General features: G+C 39.6%; 1 protein-coding gene across 10 annotated transcripts in view; it reads left to right on the top strand.

Annotated features, from left to right (window-relative positions):
* The window catches only part of DYNC2LI1 (dynein cytoplasmic 2 light intermediate chain 1), a 73,489-nt gene that overhangs the window by 10,795 nt on the left and 42,069 nt on the right, over positions 1-20,625 (top strand). For 8 of the 10 annotated variants that reach the window (XM_035272676.3, XM_035272673.3, XM_078349432.1 and 5 more), the window contains 3 exons: positions 11,749-11,783; positions 14,426-14,495; positions 17,556-17,644. Coding sequence is in view for 4 of the 10 variants with exons in the window: in XM_035272673.3 (XP_035128564.1) it covers positions 11,749-11,783; positions 14,426-14,495; positions 17,556-17,644 (194 nt within the window). In the remaining 6 variants the exon portion in view is untranslated. The remainder of the gene's footprint in view (positions 1-11,748; positions 11,784-14,425; positions 14,496-17,555; positions 17,645-20,625) is intronic. The other 2 variants (XM_035272678.3, XM_078349433.1) reach the window with 1 other exon arrangement.

The raw sequence follows: 20,625 nt of genomic DNA, 5'->3' as shown, positions 1-20,625 counted from the left end.
ATTTTTTAATGATCGCCATTCTAACTGGCGTGAGATGGTATCTCAATGTGGTTTTGATTTGCATCTCTCTGATGACCTGTGACGATGAGCATTTTTTCATATGATTGTTGGCCTCATATATGTCTTCTTTCATAAAGTGTCTGTTCATATCCTTTGCCCACTTTTGAATGGGCTTGTTTGTTTTTTTCCTGTAAATCCGTTTGAGTTCTTTGTAAATTCTGGATATCAGCCCTTTGTCAGATGGGTAGACTGCAAAAATTTTTTCCCATTCTGTTGGTTGCCGATTCACTCTAGTGACTGTTTCTTTTGCCGTGCAGAAGCTGTGGAGTTTCATTAGGTCCCATTTGTCTATTTTGGCTTTTGTTGCCGATGCTTTTGGTGTTTTGTTCATGAAGTCCTTGCCTACTCCTATGTCCTGGATAGTTTTGCCTAGATTTCCTTCTAGGGTTTTTATGGTGCCAGGTCTTATGTTTAAGTCTTTAATCCATCTGGAGTTAATTTTAGTGTAAGGTGTCAGGAAGGGGTCCAGTTTCTGCTTTCTGCACATGGCTAGCCAGTTTTCCCAGCATCATTTGTTGAACAGGGAATCCTTTCCCCATTGCTTGTTTTTGTTGGGTTTATCAAAGATTGTATGGTTGTAGATATGTTGTGTTGCCTCTGATGCCTCTGTTCTGTTCCATTGGTCTATATCTCTGTTTTGGTACCAGTACCATGCTGTTTTGATTACTGTAGCCTTGTAGTATAGTTTGAAATCCGGTAGTGTGATGCCCCCCGCTGTGTTCTTTTTGCTTAGAATTGACTTGGCTATGCGGGCTCTCTTTCGGTTCCATATGAAGTTCATGGTGGTTTTTTCCAGTTCTGTGAAGAAAGTCAATGGTAGCTTGATGGGGATAGCGTTGATTCTGTAAATTACTTTGGGCAGTATAGCCATTTTCACGATATTAATTCTTCCTAACCATGAACATGGAATGTTTCTCCATCTGTTTGTGTCCTCTCTGATTTCGTTGAGCAGTGGTTTGTAGTTCTCCTTGAAGAGGTCCCTTTCGTTCCTTGTGAGTTGTATTCCAAGGTATTTTATTTTTTTTGTAGCAATTGTGAATGGCAGTTCGTTCTTGATTTGGCTTTCTTTAAGTCTGTTATTGGTGTAGACGAATGCTTGTGATTTTTGCACATTGATTTTATATCCTGAGACTTTGCTGAAGTTGCTTATCAGTTTCAGGAGTTTTTGGGCTGAGGCGATGGGGTCTTCTAGGTATACTATCATGTCGTCTGCAAATAGAGATAATTTGGCTTCCACCTTTCCTATTTGAATACCCTTTATTTCTTTTTCTTGCCTGATTGCTGTGGCTAGAACTTCCAGAACTATATTGAATAGGAGTGGTGACAGAGGGCATCCTTGTCTAGTGCCGGATTTCAAAGGGAATGCTTCCAGTTTTTGCCCATTAAGTATGATATTCGCTGTGGGTTTGTCATAAATAGCTTTTATTACTTTGAGATACGTTCCATCGATACCGAGTTTATTGAGGGTTTTTAGCATAAAGGGCTGTTGAATTTTGTCAAATGCCTTCTCTGCATCAATTGAGATAATCATGTGGTTTTTGTTTTTGGTTCTGTTTTTGTGGTGAATTACGTTTATAGACTTGCATATGTTGAACCAGCCTTGCATCCCCAGGATGAATCCTACTTGATCATGGTGAATAAGTTTTTTGATTTGCTGTTGCATTTGGCTTGCCAATATTTTATTGAAGATTTTTGCATCTATGTTCATCATGGATATTGGCCTGAAGTTTTCTTTTCTTGTTGGGTCTCTGCTGGGTTTTGGTATCAGGATGATGTTGGTCTCGTAAAATGATTTGGGAAGTATTCCCTCTTTTTGGATTGTTTGAAATAGTTTTAGAAGGAATGGTACCAGCTCCTCTTTGTGTGTCTGGTAGAATTCGGCTGTGAACCCGTCTGGACCTGGGCTTTTTTTTGTGTGGTAGGCTCTTAATTGCTGCCTCGACTTCTGCCCTTGTTATTGGTCTATTCATAGTTTCAGCTTCCTCCTGGTTTAGGCTTGGGAGGACACAGGAGTCCAAGAATTTATCCATTTCTTCCAGGTTTACTAGTTTATGTGCATAGAGTTGTTTGTAATATTCTCTGATGATGGTTTGAATTTCTGTGGAATCTGTGGTGATTTCCCCTTTATCATTTTTTATTGCATCTATTTGGTTGTTCTCTCTTTTATTTTTAATCAATCTGACTAGTGGTCTGTCTATTTTGTTGATCTTTTCAAAAAACCAGCTCTTGGATTTATTGATTTTTTGAAGGGTTTTTCGTGTCTCAATCTCCTTCAGTTTCAGCTCTGATCTTAGTTATTTCTTGTCTTCTGTTGGGTTTTGAGTTTTCTTGATCTTGCTCCTCTAGCTCTTTCAATTTTGACGATAGGGTGTCAATTTTGGATCTCTCCATTCTCCTCATATGGGCACTTATCGCTATATAGTTGCCTCTAGAGACTGCTTTAAATGTGTCCCAGAGGTTCTGGCATGTTGTGTCTTCGTTCTCATTGGTTTCGAAGAATTTCTTTATTTCTGACTTCATTTCATTGTTTACCCAGTCAACATTCAAGAGCCAGTTGTTCAGTTTCCATGAAGCTGTGCGGTTCTGGGTTGGTTTCTGTATTCTGAATTCTAACTTGATTGCACTATGGTCTGAGAGGCTATTTGTTATGATTTCAGTTGTTTTGCATTTGCTGAGCAGTGCTTTACTTCCAATTATGTGGTCAGTTTTTGAGTAGGTGTGATGTGGTGCTGAGAAGAATGTATATTCTGTGGATTTGGGGTGGAGAGTTCTGTAAATGTCTATCAGGTTTGCTTGCCCCAGGTCTGAGTTCAAGCCCTGGATGTCCTTGTTGATTTTCTGTCTGGTTGATCTGTCTAATATTGACAGTGGAGTTTTAAAGTCTCCCACTATTATTGTGTGGGAGTCTAATTCTCTTTGTAAGTCATTAAGAACTTGCCTTATGTATCTGGGTGCTCCTGCATTGGGTCTATATATGTTTAGGATCATTAGCTCTTCTTGTTTTATCGATCCTTTTACCAGTATGTAATGGCCTTCTTTGTCTCTTTTGATCTTTGTTGCTTTAAAGTATATTTTATCAGAGATGAGAATTGCAACTCCTGCTTTTTTTTTTGCTCTCCATTTGCTTGGTAAATCTTCCTCCATCCCTTTATTTTGAGCCTTTGTGTATCCTTGCATGTGCGATGGGTTTCCTGGATAGAGCACACTGATGGGTTTTGGCTTTTTATCCAATTTGCCAGTCTGTGTCTTTTGATTGGTGCATTTAGTCCATTTACATTTAGGGTTAATATTGTTACGTGTGAATTTGATACTGCCATTTTGATACTAAGTGGCTGTTTTGCCTGTTAGTTGTTGTAGAATCTTCATTATGTTGATGCTCTTTAACTTTTAGTGTGATTTTGGAATGGCTGGTACTTGTTGTTCCTTTCTATGTGTAGGGCCTCTTTCAGGAGCTCTTGTAAAGCAGGCCTGGTGGTGCCAAAATCTCTGAGTACTTGCTTGTTCGCAAAGGATTTTATTTTTCCTTCACTTCTGAAGCTCAGTTTGGCTGGATATGAAATTCTGGGTTGAAAGTTCTTTTCTTTAAGAATGTTGAATATTGGCCCCCACTCTCTTCTGGCTTGTAGTGTTTCTGCCGAGAGATCTGCTGTGAGTCTGATGGGCTTCCCTTTGTGGGTGACCCGACCTTTCTCTCTGGCTGCCCTTAGTATTCTCTCCTTTATTTCAACCCTGTTGAATCTGACGATTATGTGCCTTGGGGTTGCTCTTCTTGCGGAATATCTTTGTGGTGTTCTCTGTATTTCCTGCATTTGAGTGTTGGCCTGTCTTGCTAGGTGGGGGAAGTTTTCCTGGATGATGTCCTGAAGAGTATTTTCCAGCTTGGATTCATTCTCTTCGTCCCCTTCTGGTACGCCTATCAAACATAGATTAGGTCTTTTCACATAGTCCCACATATCTTGGAGACTTTGTTCATTCCTTTTTGTGCTTTTTTCTCTAATCTTGGTTTCTCGTTTTATTTCATTGAGTTGGTCTTCGACTTCAGATATTCTTTCTTCTGCTTGGTCAATTCGGCTATTGAAACTTGTGCATGCTTCGCGAAGTTCTCATATTGTGTTTTTCAGCTCCTTTAATTCATTCATATTCCTCTCTAAGTCATCCATTCTTGTTATCATTTCCTCATATCTTTTTTTAAGTTCCTTAGTTTCTTTGCATTGATTTAATACATGTTCTTTTAGCTCACAAAAGTTTCTCATTATCCACCTTCTGAAGTCTAATTCCGTCATTTAGTCACAGTCATTCTCCATCCAGCTTTGCTCCCTTGCTGGTGAGGAGTTTTGGTCCTTTCTAGGAGGTGAGGTGTTCTGGTTTCGGGTGTTTTCATCCTTTTTTCGCTGGTTTCTTCCCATCTTTGTGGTTTATCTGCTTGTCATCTGCGTAGTTGCTGACTTTTCGATTGGGTCTCTGAGTGGACGCCCAGATTGTTGATGATGAAGCATTTCTGTTACTTGGTTTTCCTTCTACCAGCCTAGCCCCTTCACTGTATGACTGCTGAGGTCCACTCCAGGCCCTGCTTGTCTGGGGTGCACCTCTAGCAGCTGTGGCACAGTGAGGGATGCTACCCGTTTCTTTTTCTGCTATCTTCGTCCCAGAATGATGCCTGCCAAATGTCAGTCTTTTGGATATAGAGGGGTCAGGGAGCTGCTTGAGGAGACAGTCTGTACTTTTTTGGAGCTCAATTGCTGAGCTGTGATCTCTGTTGTTCATTCAGGGCTGTTAGGCTGCTATGTTTGATTCTGCTGCAACAGAGCTCATTTAAAAAAACCCTTTTTTTCTCAAATGCTCTGTGTTGGGGGGTTCGGGCTATATTTTTCAATGTCCGATGAGGTGTCCTGCCCAGCTAGAAGGCAGACTAGCCACTGTTGGGCTGCCGAGGCTCTGCCCTGCTGTTGTGTGATTCGCCCTGTTCCTGCAGGCTCTGCTGTGGTCTCCGCCACGCCCTGCGGCGGAGTCTCTTCGTTGTAGCGTGTTGCCTCAGCAACGGCAGGCTGCGTCAGCAGTGGGTGTGTATCTCAGTAGGGATGGGTTGCCTCGGCAACAGCTGGCTGTGTCAGCAGTGGGCGTGTATCTCAGTTGGGGCCAGTTGCCTCGGTAGTGGTGGACGCCCCTCCCCCACAGAGCGTCTCGGACCGTCTGCTCGGGATAGTTTGAAGTCGCGGTTTTGTTCGTCCCACTGGGTGTCCCAAACGATCTGTCCCTGCAATCCCCTGGGCTGGCCTACTGTCCAAGTCTCGTTCAGTCTCAAGTCCAGCCCTCTCAAGTCTCAGGTTGCCGGTTCAACAGGGCACCCAGACAAGCGCGCCCTGTGGGGATTGCTGGGTAGGGCCGGCCGCCTCCGCCCCGGCTGCCGGCTTCGCCAGGCAGACCTACTGCCTGGCGTCCCGTGTCTTTTTTATACTTGGGAGTTTCCCCATTCTGTGGGCAACAAGGATCAGTCTGGAAATGCAGCTCCAACTCACCGTTTGCGGATTCAACGAGAGCTCCAATCCTGGGTTGTTCTCACAGCGCCATCTTGAGTCCTCCTATTTTAAAATTTTAACCCAACTATATAAGTATATAGTATATAAGCATGCTTTTTCTTTCTTTTTTTTTTTTTTGAGACAGGCTCTCACTCTGGTTGCCCAGGCTGGAGTGCAGTGGCACAGTCTCAGCTCACTGCAGCCTCGACTTCCCTGGCTCAGGTGATTTTACCTTGTCAAATAGCTAGGATTACAGGTGTGCGCCACCACACCCAGCTAATTTTTTGTATTTTTAGTAGAGATGGAGTTTCACTATGTTGCCCAGGCTGGTCTTGAACTCCTGGGCTCAAGCAATCTGCTCATCTCGGCCTCCCAGAGTGCTGGGATTATAGGCATGAGCCACCACACCTGGCTGTATATTATTTCATAAGTTTACTATTATGATGCTTGTGATTTTCATATTAAGTATAGTACTTAACAGTCTCCTAACTGCCATGTAGGTACATACATGAATTTAAATAAATGAGTAAATAGTACTAGTCTTACAGTAATAGCAAATAAATTTCTATTACAAAAAACATTCTGTATACACAGAATATTAGACAGAATGGCTTATACTAATGGTACTGATTACTGATTCCAGCATACAAATGCTCACATGCAAAATCTCTGTAACAGTTATTCTTGACTCCTTTGTAGTCATGATATCGTCTTGTTTTGTTCTGTTTGTTACTTGTGAAACCACCCCTTTTTCTTGATGGCCATATGGGGCATATGCAAGCTGTTTTTTGTTTTTAGTAACAAAAGTAATTTTGTTTCTGATGAGTTGGGAACTCCCTTAAGATATCTAAAACTTTTGAGGGTATTGTTCTTTAAAAAGTATGTTGAGTGTGATAGCTCATACTTGTAATTCCAGAACTTTAGGAGGCTGAGGCAAGTGGATTGCTTGAGTTGAGGAGTTTGAGACCAACCTGGGCAACATGGTGAAACCCAGTCTTTACCAAAAAAATAGAAAAATTAGCCAGGTGTGGTGGCACTCACCTGTAGTCCCAGCTACATGGAAGGCTGAGGCGAGAGGATCACCTGAGTCCAGGAGGTCAAGGCTACAGTGAGCCACCATGATTGTGCCATTGCACTCTAGCCTGGGCAACAGAGGGAGACCTTGTTTCAAAAAAGAAAGAAAAAAATATCTGATTCTGCTTCATGAAGAACATTATTTTGGTAGATGAAGAGAACTAATTAATGCTTCTATTGTTCAATTAGTTACCCTTTACCAAAGAAGCCAACTGCCCTGGTGCCTCCTCTTTTTCCTTCCAACCATCTGTTCATCCATTTGGTTGACATTGATCAAACATGTTTTATTTTATTTTTTATTTTTATTATTATTATTTTTATTGCATTTTAGGTTTTGGGGTACATGTGCAGAACATGCAAGATAGTTGCATAGGTACACACATGGCAATGTGTTTTGCTGCCTTCCTCCCCTTCACCCACATCTGGCATTTCTCCCCATGCTATCCCTTTCCAGCTCCCCCTCCTGCTGTCCCTCCCCTATTCCCCCCAATAGACCCCAGTGTGTAGTACTCCCTTCCCTGTGTCCATGTGTTCTCATTGTTCATCACCCACCTATGAGTGAGAATATGTGTATTTCATTTTCTGTTCTTGTGTCAGTTTGCTGAGAATGATGTTCTCCAGATTCATCCATGTCCCTACAAAGGACACCAATTCATCATTTTTGATTGCTGCGTAGTATTCCATGGTGTATATGTGCCACATTTTCCCAGTCCAGTCTATCATCGATGGGCATTTGGGTTGGTTCCAGGTCTTTGCTATTGTAAACAGTGCTGCAATGAACATTCGTGTGCATGTGTCCTTATAGTAGAACTATTTATAGTCCTTTGGATATATACCCAGTAATGGGATTGCTGGGTCAAATGGAATTTCTGTTTCTAAGGCCTTGAGGAATCGCCACACTGTCTTTCACAATGGTTGAGCTAATTTACACTCCCACCAGCAGTGTAAAAGTGTTTCTATTTCTCCACATCCTCTCCAGCATCTGTTGTCTCCAGATTTTTTAATGATCGCCATTCTAACTGGCGTGAGATGGTATCTTAATGTGGTTTTGATTTGCATCTCTCTAATGACCAGTGATGATGAGCATTTTTTCATATGTTTGTTGGCCTCATGTATGTCTTCTTTTAATATGCTAACCATTCTGCTAGACACTGTGGAAACAGGAATGAAAGACATTCTTTACTGGGAAGGAACTTGTGCATGAAGACTTGTATACCAACAATGACAATACCTAGAGACAAATGCTGTGGAGGAAAACAGAGAGGGCACTTAACTCATCCCAAAAGTTGGGAGAATAAGAAAGCCTCCCAAAGAGGGTGGTGACTAAAGCAGGAAGGGTGAGAAGTAATTCGGGTTAAGAGTGTTGAGTATTCTGAGATGTTCAAGAAAAATGTGTGAAACAGATACTGCGACAAATGGGAGAAAGATCATACTAGGAAATGTAGTAGGATTGTCAGTCATTGCTGACTGCCATTTTGATGATGGGTGTTAATATGATACTGATCTGTCCAGTGTACATGGTTTTTCTCCACCATGACTTGCATGGGTGCAGGCATGGAAGAGGAAGGTGATCACCTGGGGTGGCTTTGCTGGCTGGGTGCAAGTGCAATGCAAAGTGAGGGAGCCCAGGGCATGGATGATATTTACCAGAGATTATTGTAATGATAAACTATGGACACTGAGATGGAAAAGGAGAGAAGTGAAGGTAGGAAGAAGCTGACGTAGGAGCGACTGTTAGCAGAGGGTGTGTCAATGGACATTCGAGACCTTCGTGAAGACCAAAGAGTTATTACTATGAGGATGACTGAAGAAGCGGTTAGAGGATGTGCTGTGTGTACGTGCGAGTTTGGAAGCAGTGCAGTTGCCAGTGAAACTGGAATGCTTCAAGATGTAACCTTGGAAGTGACTGTGGCAGAAGTAGAGTGAGGGAAAAGGCCTCCATTAGGAGGCATGCAGTGAGAGGTCGGGATGTCAGGTGAATTGCCAAGACCTATGTGGGTATGAGGAAGATTCGTGACAGTAACTGCAAAGTAAGGGAGATCGTGAGCCAAAAGAGGTGACAGCAACCATGGTGGTAAACTGATACAAGCCTCTGAGGTTTTTGTAAGAGGAGGGAGGTGGAGTAGTTGTTTATGGGTGGCACTGGGGAGCAAGGAGGACCCTAAAGTATGTAGGATAGTGAGAATAAATAGCCTCGTTTAACAAGGCTGCAGAGGGCGGGGTTCAGGGAAAGTCATATTTTAGTTAAGGCCAACAGGTAGAGAGAATATTCTGAAAAAGGTTGATATATCAGGGAGTTTGCCAGTCATGGACTTGGAGTCATACAGTAGAAGGATTTTAGAGGAGGAAAGGGACAAGAGGGGATTATTGGGCCAAATTAAGGGATGTGTAAAGAACTAGGAAATTCAGAGTTCCAGGAATAATGGGTCAGAGGAGAGGACTGGACATCTGGAGTGATTGAGGCAATGAGAGGGAAGATGGGATTCATTTCGATGGTCTCTAAATGAACTTGTACTAGGTCCATGTTTCTTGAATTAGGAAACCAACAGGACTATGGGTGCATTCTCAGGGGACCACAGTGTACTAATGAATTTTTAAATTTTGGGTTGTAATTTTAGTGATAATCTAAAACTTGATTTCAGTTCCTGGATTAGTTTATGTTAATTTGGAATTGTAACCACATAGTACTATACATTTATAGGAGATTGTAATAAAAGTGATTTAAGGCCGGGCATTATGGCTCAATCCTGTAATCCCAGCATTTTAGGAGGCCGAGGTGGGTGGATCACTTGAGGCCAGGAGTTAGAGATTAGCTTGCCAACATAGTGAAATCCGTCTCTACTAAAATACAAAAAGTTAGCTGTACATGGTGGGGCAAGCCAGTAATCCCAGCTACTCTGGAAGCTGAGGCATGAGAATCGCTTGAACCTAGAGGCAGATGTTGCAGTGAGCCAAGATGGTGCCACTGTACTCTAGCCTCAGCAACATGAGACTTGGTCTCCAAAACAAAAAGGGGGGGTGATTTAAATCAATACTAGTGTACCATGAAAATGTGAGGAAATTGGCTAGATATTATCTAAAATTCCTTCCAATTCTTATTCTACTTTCTTATATATAGAGTACATTACTTTTTAAGTAATGTAGCTCTTATTAATTTAAAACTTTTATAGTATACTATGTATGATACAAGTTCAGTGTAGGAAAATTAGAAAATCCCAATTTTCTTAAAAACATTACTTACTTGCAAATCCATCAGCTAGAAATAATCATTATTAACAGACTAATGTCCCTCTAAATTTATTTGTGTGTTTGTTTCTCTCACTGTGTGTGTGTGTGTGTGTGTGTGTGTGTGTGTGTGTGTGTGTACTTCAAGGAAACAGGAAAAGGTATTTTTTAATGCAAACAGAGTCATGCTAATCTATTATGAATGTCTTACTATGTCAGTAAGAATATTTCTATATTGTCATTCCTAATAGCTGTATATTATTCTATTGTATGGATTACCATAATTAATTTAGCCAGCCCCCTATTTGGGAACATGTTGGGTTTTTTTAGTTATTCAGTTTGATATAACACCAGCCAGTAAACATCCTTCAATAATGTACATTTTTATATTATACTATTCCAATGATTTATTTTTTGAGACGGAGTTTCACTCTGTTGCCAGGCTGGAGTTCATTGGAGGCAGTCTCAACTCACTGCAACCTCTGCCTCCCGGGTTCAAGCAATTCTCCTGCCTTCGCCTCCGAAGTAGCTGGAACTATAGGCCACACACCACCACACCCAGCTAATTTTTGTATTTCTAGTAGAGACGGGGTTTTACCATATTAGCCAGGATGGTCTGCACCTCTTGACCTTGTGATCCACCTGCCTCAACCTCCCAAAGTGCTGGGATTACAGGTATGAGCCACTATTCCTGGCCCAGTTATTTTTTGATATATCTCATTACAAAACAATTCTTCAATTTGATCATATTCCAGATGTAATCTGAAGTAATTATCTTCTTTTGATTAAAAACTATAGGTTTTTTAGTAAAACTAAAAACACATATATTAAATGTTCTGTGTTTTTGACAATCCAGAGTTTTTCAAATTATTTTCTTTGGAGCCTGAAGGTTTCCTCCAGTGGAGCTTGCCCTGCTGTTTCTCTTTTATCTGTTTCCTTGTAAGGGGTCTTTTTTTTTTTTTAAAAAAAAAAAAAGGTTTTTACTATTTTTTAAAAATGATGTAAACCACAGAGCTAGTAGTCCCTGGCTAAACTGTGAAGTTAAGTTCCATAACTAGTAGTAGCAGTTAGGCCAGAATTCCTGAAAAGAAACTTGGGGCCAGGTGTGGTGGCACTTTGGGAGGCCAAGGTCGGCAGGAGTTCAAGACCAGCCTGGCCAACATGGAAAAACTCTGTCTCTACTAAAAATACAAAAATTAGCTGGGCGTGGTGGTGTGCACCCGTAATCCCAGCTACGCAGGAGTCTGAGGCACAAGAATCACTTGAGCCCAGGAGGTGAAAGTTGCAGTGAACTGAGATCATGCCACCGTACTCAACCTTGGCGATAGAGTGAGACTCTGTCTCAAAAATACAATAAAAGAAAAAGAAACTTGGAATGAATACATCCTCTGTAATTAAAACAAATTGCTCTAGTGCAGTGTCTGAATTGCTGCTTACTTTGAACATATTTGCAATGCGTCCTTTATTTGTGTGTTATCCTTTTTCTTTATTTCCACTTCAACAATTGGAATTAAAACATTTTAAAAGACACTAAGCATCAGCATAACCAGTAATTAGCATTGATGAGTAGAGAAAAATTTAAGACAGCTGCCAAGTTGACCACTTAAGTAAGGTATGGTTTGCTAGTATTTGTCATCTGTGGGACTTTATAATTATAATAATAGCAGTGTAGTTACACTGTGATGGAAAGTTGACAGTTAACTTTTTCCACTTATCAAACTTTAGAACAATTCTGAAAGTTTCTAGTTTTTAGTTTCCAGGTAATTTATCATTCAAGAGATTAAAAAGCTATTTTGGGCCACAATTATGAATAATAATACAATTTTACATATGAATGACATTAACACAGTATTCCTTCTTTTTTAATTTCCAGGGAAAGACTACTATTATTCTAAGGTGTCTTGACAGGTAAGTGTTATATTAACCTTTAAACTACATTGATGCTTACTGTAGTTGTATAGGGCAAGTTAGATCCTAGAAGACATAAGGAAGGGGAATGATTTTAAGACTCAAACAAAATATTTAATTCTTAGTGAATCCTTAGTATAACCTTTAAGAGCACCTTTAAAGATAAAACTAACAATAAGCCAAAAATGCTATGAGATTAATACTGGGTTTCCCTATTTGAGGGAGAAATGTTATCATAATGATCCAGCCTATAATGTGTTTACCTTCTTTTTGGCTGTGCTACTCTGGTATTTAAATTATTTTATTCTGCCGAATCTATGATTATTTGAACATTCACTGGAAGCTTTAGTTGCTCGGGGATACATTTTTGAAGCACAATGTTGGTCTTCAAACTGGATATTTTATCATTTCTTTTATATACTTCCTAACCTACACTGTAGAAGCAGGCCATCAGATTAACGTTTAGGGTTATGATTGATAGATGTTGCAGGAAGCTGATAAGGAAAGTCTTCAATCAATTTTGGAAGATATTTCTCTGTTCCCTTCATTTCAATACATATTTCTTATAACTTCTCCCAAATCGTCAAAAGAGATGGAATTTGGTATTAAGGTCACATTAAAGAAATGTCACTCGTTTGAAAAATATTATTAAAGAATAAAAATAATAAATGCCTAGTTTTGTGTAATTTCTTTCACCAGCAGAATCGTTTCTCAGAGGAACTATCAACAGTAAAACCTGTTTTGTCTTTCCATCTCCAGGAATCATGGGTCTTTTTAGACACATTTGCTGTTTCCTGTCATAAACAAATCATCTAATACAACACCAGCTTAGGAGAAAATACTACAAAATAGTACATTGACTTGAAAAGTAATCATTTCAATTCCTTAATAGTCTGCTTAGGAAAAGGGCAGTTTTACAAAGTTTAGGTTAAATATCAGATCTTATAAATTTTGTCTTAAAAAAAGTAGCATTTTGCTTGATAAAAGAAAATTTCTGGCTGGGCGCAGTGGCTCATGCCTGTAATCCCAACACTTTAGGAGGCCGAGGTGGGCAGATCACAAAGTCAGGAGTTCGAGACAAGTTTGACCAACATGGTGAAACCCTGTCTCTACTAAAAATACAAAAATTGGCTGGGCATGGTGGCGGGCCCCTGTAATCCCCGCTCCTTGGGAGGCATGAGAATAGCTTGAACCCAGGAGACAGAGGTTGCAGTGAGCCAAGATTGTGCCACTGCAAAAAAAAATTAAATATTGTGTGATTTCACTTATATGAGATATCTAGAATAATCAAACTCATAGAAACAAAAAGTAGAATGGTGGTTATCAAGGACTAGGGGGAAGGGAAAATGAGGGTTTTTTTTTTTTTTGAGACGGAGTTTCGTTTTTGTTGCCCAGGCTAGAGGGCAATGGGGCGGTCTTGGCTCACTGCAACCTTTGCCTCCCAGGGTCAAGCAATTCTCCTACTTCAGCTGGCATTACAGGCACCCACCACCACACCTGGCTAATTTTTCTTTATATTTTTAGTAGAGATGGGGTTTTACCATGTTGGCCAGGCTGGTCTTGAACTCCTCACCTCAGGTGATCCACCTGCCTTGGTCTCCCAAAGTGATGGGATTACAGGTGTGAGCCACCATGCATGGCCGAGGAGTTGTTTAATGGGTATGGAGTTTCAGTCTTGTGGATGAAAACGTGCTGAATACAGGTTATATAACAACGTGAATATATTTAATACTACTGAATTGTACACTTAAAAATGGTTAAGTTCTATTTTGCATTCTTTACCATAATAAAAATATATATCATAAACTGCTTACCAGCAATATAAGCTATAGTATAAATAATTCAGCAAATTGTTTTAATGTTTTCCTAATCATTACTGACTTTAAGGATTTGTTGATATGATTTATTAACTATCACTAGCTAAATGATACCCATATTTGAACTGTGATTGAAGATAGAGGACTGTATTAAAGTCTTGCATTGTTTTCGTTTTTTTTGAGACAGGGTCTTACTCCGTCACCCAGGCTGGAGTGCAGTGGCACGATCTCAGCTTACTGCAGCCTTGACCTTCCAGGCTCAAGCAATTCTCCTAGGCTCCAGCGATTCTCCCACCTCAGCTTTCTGAGTAGCTGGGACTACAGGCGTGCACTACTTTTTTTTGTAGAGACAAGGTTTTGCTACGTTGCCCAGGCTAGTCTCAAACTCCTGAACTCAAGCAGTTTACCCGCCTTGGCCTCCCAAGTGTTAGGATTACAGGCATGAGCCACCATGCCTGGCCAAGTCTTGCATTGATGTTTTAAATCAAGGCTGAGCATAAACCCAATGTCAGTGCTTCCTACATGGCCTGGATGTGGAGATCTAGTGCCCAATGTGGCCATCCACACTGCCAGCCTCAACGCATTCTCCATTTGCCACAGCTCTGCCTTTAGGGGCTACCACATCATGCAGGCACCATTAAAATCCACTAAGATGGTGTTTTGAAGGTTCATTTATTTAGTACATATAATTTATCTCAATGCTATTATACAAAGTAACTTCTCTAATAGAGTTTCTAAGAGGAAGGGAAAATGAATCAGGTAAGATGATAACATAAGAAACTGACACCACCCACAACAATAATACTATCTGCCTTTATTATACAGAGATGAGCCACCAAAATCAACCTTAGCTTTGGAGTATACATATGGAAGGAGAGCAAAAGGGCACAACACAGTAAGTGGTTTTTTTTGTTTTGTTTTGTTTTGTTTTTTCAATTGGAGTCTCACTCTTGTCCAGGCTGGAGTGCAGTGGCACGATCTCAGCTCACTGCAAGCTCTGCCTCCTGGGTTCAAGTGATTCTCCTAGCTCAGCCTCCCAAGTAGCTGGCACTATTGTCACCTGCCACCACACCTGGCATATTTTTGTATTTTTAGTAGAGATGGGGTTTCACCATATTGGCCAGGTGGGTCTGGAACTCCTGACCTCAAGTAATCTGCCTGTCCCAGCCTCCCAAAGTGCTGGGATTACAGGCATGAGCCACCACTCCCAGCACAGTGTCTTTTAAAGTGATATTGCTATGCCCATAAAATGGGAAAGTAATGCTGCTGACTTTGTTTTACCTTTTCCATCTTATCTGTAATCAATAAACATATCCAGTTGTATACTTCATAGCTGTCTACCATTAAACTTCAAATGCAGTGTGGCAGATATGAAGCCAACCCAAACTGTGAAAAGATTTAGCCTTCTCATTTGTTATGTCTTAAAATGCTAGAATAAGATACCTTTTTTAACTTTATTTTACAGTTCATGAGAATAGTGTTGTGAGTTACTTTCTCTCTCAAAAATCTGCTGAAATATGAGTTTGACCTGTGGAGTATTTATGAAAATATACTGTTTAAAATGGAAATTATTAGCATTTAAAAATGCATCTTGGGCTGGGTGCAGTGGCTCGCACCTGTAATCCCAGCACTTTGGGAGGCTGAGGCTTGCGGATCACATGGTCAATAGTTTGAGACCAGTCTGACCAACATGGTGAAACCCCTTCTCTATTAAAAATACAAAAATTAGCCGGGTGTGATAATGTGTACCTATAATCTCAGCTACTCATGAGGCTGAGATGGGCGAATCACTTGAATCGGGAGGCAGAGGTTGCAATGAGCCGAGATTGTGCCACTGCACTTCAGCCTAGGTGACAGAGCAAGACTCCGTCTCAAAATAAATAAATAAAATAAAATAAAAATGCATGTTGAAGTTGATAGTGCTAGTTGAGATCATATGCCCTACTTGATTATAATCCTATTTTCACTTGTTTTAATGTCTCTTTAGAGGAACATTATAAACTATTCAGGATAGAAGGTGGGTTTATAGTATATGTTGGCAGGAGGTGGGGTGGAGAATTCCTAAATAGAATCTTTTTGGAGTTGTCACCTGAAAAGAGGTCATTTCTTAAATAAAGTTAAGTGTGTGTAAGGACAATCGAGAATGGAGCATCCTGCTACTCCTATAACCAAGGTGCATTTTTATACACTGACTTAGTCCAAATGTTTTGCTCATTGGGCAGTTTATAAAGAGATAAAACTGCCTACTGTTGCTCCTAGGATTTACCAAGGAAAGTAGGTTATTAAAGCTGAAATTTAAAGAAAAAAACATAATATATGGAGATACAGGAGGACTTCGTTTTTGTGACTCACTTGAATTTTGACATGAGCGATAAGCCTAGAAATGTAATTATGCTTTTCTCAAAGCATGATTATGCTTTTCTCAAAGTATTGGAAACGTTGAGACATCTCTCATAAGCTTAACTTTTCAGAAGAGCTCTAAAAACTTCCCTTTATCAGATTTTGAATTGAGGGAGATTTTCCAGTGAAGAATTATTTTTTCCACAAAAATTAATGATTTATATATGAACAGCCAAAGAATCATAGAGATTACAAGATGAAAATTTGTCAAAATTTCAAAATAATATATATTCATCTGAAGCTTATTTTATTGATAATCTGTCTCTTACAGGCTCATGGGAGCAGATACATAAAAACTTGTGTGATTCTTTTTCACCTATTCTTTTTCTCTAAACTTTGTACTTTCAAGTGGGATATTTCCAAATTCATTCTGGAAGCATCATGTCTTTCTCATATTTAATTCCTTGAGAGTTCTAAATAGAAGTACTTTGTCAGCTCCTCACAGAATTTCAGTGACCTGAAGGCTCTTCAGTGTCAGGACAGAAGCAGAAATGCCATTAGCCAACAGTCTAGGGAGGCCTCATGGAATAGATGGTCCTCCATTTTTTCTTTTCTTTCGGAGACAAGGTCACACTTTGTTGCCCAGGCTGGGGTACAGTGGCAGGATCATAGCTCACGGCAGCCTCAAACTCCTGGGCTCAAAGAATCCTCCCAAATTAGCCTCCCAAGTAAACTGTCCCCCCAGATTCACTACAAGCATGCACCACCACACTCAGCTAATTTTAAAAAATTGTTTGTAGTGATGGGATCTCACCGTGTTGGCCAGACTGACCTTGAACTCCTGGCTTCAAGTGATCCTCCAGCCTTGGCCTTCCACAGTGCTGAGGTTATAGGTGTGAGCCACTGCACCCAGCCCTAGATGATCTTATTTCTGAATTTCTTGACTGCCTAGCCCTGTTAGTTTCCTGTTATCTTGAGGGTTCTATAAAAAAGAGAAGCAGTTGTTTGATCTCTTGTTCCCCCCACCTTTAATGTATTATTGTCAGTGGTAGTCTCAGATTCTCCACAGGAATCAGGAACAAATCATCTGCTTATGCTTTTGCTCAAGTAATCTTGGTCCACAGCCAGGACTGCCATCTGTTCATTCCTTTTCTTCATGCCTTACCTGTGTCTAATTCATTCTGTGAGCTTCTGTCTTCCTAAATAAGAATGTTTTCCTATTCACCTGTTTTATTTCTATCTAGAATTATCAATATTTCAAAAAGATAATACAAATTTGTTCAACTGGTTACTTTTTAATCTAAAATCTGTGTAAGTGTATGTTACATATGTCATTTACAAAACTGAGGCACTGTTTGTGTCTTCTGTTAAGATATTACTAGAATTAGGACATTTGGGCATTTGTGTATACATATAGGCAATTCTTAATATTTCATCATTTTTCTTTAGAATAGGTGCTTTGGTGCATTTTGAGGGATGGGATAAAGGAGAAAGTTTTGACTGCCAAGAAATGGTTAAGGACTATGATATTTTGTATGTCTAATTATTACTGGCAAGTGCTAATGATGTATAAGAAGTACTTAAAATTAAAAAATCAAAAATTTTTGTTTTTCAGCCAAAAGATATTGCTCACTTTTGGGAACTGGGTGGAGGAATCTCCTTATTGGACTTAATCAGCATACCTATCACAAGTGACACCTTACGGTAAGTAAGCCAGCTCCAGGAAAAGCTGTAAGTACACAGGAGTATCCCCAGGAGGAATATGAATTGGCTTTTCTTAGTCAGAATTTTGGGGTACCGTTTTATGTTGCTCAAGGCTTATGCCCACTTCCTTTCTAAATGCTTAAACTGTAATGCTTTCAAAGAAGTTTTAAAAGAACCAAGATTTTTGGCCTGTGCTGAAGTGAGATAGCTGACATTCCCCCTACTGACATATTTTGCAAGCTGCAAACAAAAAAAAATACACCAAATTACACTTGGGCAATGAATTCATTCCATAAAAGCAATTTTGAAAAGCTTAATTCTTTCCAGTATCCATCTCAGTGTGAGTTAAATCAGTTCTGAGTTTTTTCTTTATCTGAGTACTCTAAGTCTACCTTTGTATTTAATGCTAATTAGTATTCTTGAAGCTTCATTTAAAGGAAGACTGTATGTCGGAGGAGAGAGAAATTCTCTCCGTTTGCTGACCTTTGAGAAATAGAACCTAGGGGAAAACCTCAAAACGCTTGAGTGATATTTTTCTGACAGTAACTCCCACATGTTGGCCAAATATGTGAAAAATTGTGACATTTCTTACAGTGTTCCTGGGAACTGGTCTTAGCCAAGAAAAACAAATATTTTAAAATCTGAAATATTTTATTTGTAGAGTTTAACAGAAACCATTGCTGCTGCCTGGATCTAATACAAAGAGCTTGACAATTAGTTGTTACATGTTGGTCATTAAGCTCCTTGGAGGATGGAATTATTTCTTGTTAATGGGGCAGTTTCTCTGGAACTGGCTGGATACAGTTGGCTTTGTTTTGTCTTTTTTTTTTCCTTTTAGTGAAATATGATTTACTTTCTTTCACTTATTACAAAAGTAATATATGCTCACATAGAAAACTTGTAAAAATACTGAAAGACACAAAGAAAGTAAAAGAAACTAGAATCACATTTTAAAAACCACTTTAATGTGTTGAGGTATTTCAGCCTTTTCAGTGTTTGTAAATAGACTTTGTACAGATTTGGGATATTTTATATACATATTTAGATCTTGCTTTTTCACTTTTCAACACTTTTCCCTATGATACTATTTTTTAGAAGATGGGATTTTACAGTTACATCATTTGTCATTTGTCTCTTTTTAATGGAGACAAATAAGTGAAGCTGCCAGGGAATAGTGCCTAGTGGTGTGGTTGAGAAGAGATGGTGAGGGGCTGGGTGTGGTGGCTCACACCTGTGATCCCAGCACTTTGAGAGGCCAAATCGAGAGGATCACTTGAGGCCTGGAGTTCAAGACCAGCCTCCGCAACATAGTGAGACCCCATCTCTACAAATAAATTAAAAAATAAAATTAGGCATTGTAGTGTGCCCCTGTTGTCCCAGCTACCCAGGTGGCTGAAGCAGGAGGATTGTGTGAGCCAGGGAGTTCAAGGCTGCAATAAGCTATGATCATACCACTGTACTCCAGCCTAAGTGACAGAGTGAGACATTGTCTCTTAAAAAAAAAAAAGAGAGAAGGATAGTGAGGCTGGGAGGAGCTTCCAGTTAAAGTAGCCAGAGGCTGAAAGGGTGAAAATACAGAAGCGGGCTCTTATCTGCATAGGGAGTTGGCTCCTGTTCTGACAGACTTGTTACATTACCTCATTACCCTTTTCAAGGCCCAAAAGGTTTTGGCCTGCTGGGCTTATGGAAATTCTAGGTTCTGCAGAAAGCCAGATCTTCCCAAGGGTTAATACCTCATTTGTGAGGTCTTGGTCTTCCTTTACCTGGAGCCCCAGGACAGCTGGAGCCTGCTTTAGGAGAAAGGAAGGGTCAGAGTTATGATCAACAGAGGGAAAGGGAGCGGTAGGCTTGGGTCCAAAGTAGGTTGCTGAGTGATTAAATAATTTATGGAAAACATTTCATTCTTCATATAGTTGCTAATATCAAAGTGTTTTTGACTAGAATTAGTTTGACACATAATTTCCTTGTGTTGGATGAAGTCCCACAACTTGAAAAAATAATATTGCCAAGTACCGTTAGATACTGTTTATCTTTGAAATAACTGTTCATAGAATTATAAACGCATTGAACATTTCCACAGACTTTAGACAGTTTGTAATAGAACATTTCCTGTGGTCTGAATCTCTGTTTTAAGAGTTTGTTTAAAAAAATGTTTTGGCTGTCATTTGCTATGAAAAAGTAACAAAAGTATTTCCAATATACTGTGAACAAAAATTTTAATCTTGGAAAAAAATTATAGTAATTCATTTTTCTTTTGCTTAAAATAATTTTTCACTTAAAAAAATATATTTTGTTGTATCCATTTCATCACAATGAAAAAATGTTAAATCATAGTTGAAACATAACTATACCAAAACCATAAAAATAAAATTAATATCATTAAAAATGTATATATTATTTTTATAGTTAAGCAAAATTGTTTATGAGCTTATTAAAATGATATAAATATAATTGGCTAGGCAAAGTAATATCAGAATAATTTTTAGAAAATTTGATAATTAACATGTAAAAGACTACTTTCTGAATTGAGACCAACAGAATTGTTACTGTTTTGCTTGAATTATACAAAATAGGCTGTTTACTTGAACTAAACAAAATAATTAAATAACATATATTATAATTTGGTGCTGTGTCTTCTAGCAGAATGTTTACTGTGTTGATCAGGGATTTATTGGATATATTGTATAGAATCCTAAACCATCAAGGATTATGGTTCTACATACTTACTATAACCATTTTTTAAAATACTCCTAGAGGCCGGGCGTGGTGGCTCATGCTTGTAATCCCAGCGCTTTGGGAGGCCGAGGTGGGTGGATTACAAGGCAGGAGTTCAAGACTAGCCTGGCCAACATGGTGAAACCATGTATTTTTGTAAAAATACAAAAGTTAGCCAGGCATGGTGGCACTTTCCTGTAATTCCAGCTACTCGAGAGGCTGAGGCAGGAGAATAGCTTGAAGCCAGGAGGCAGAGGTTGCAGTGA

This window comes from Callithrix jacchus, chromosome 14, assembly GCF_049354715.1.
Source record: "Callithrix jacchus isolate 240 chromosome 14, calJac240_pri, whole genome shotgun sequence".
NCBI lineage: Eukaryota > Metazoa > Chordata > Mammalia > Primates > Cebidae > Callithrix > Callithrix jacchus.
The sequence above is the reverse complement of the archived record's forward strand: the minus strand, read 5'-3'. Positions and strand labels throughout refer to the sequence as shown.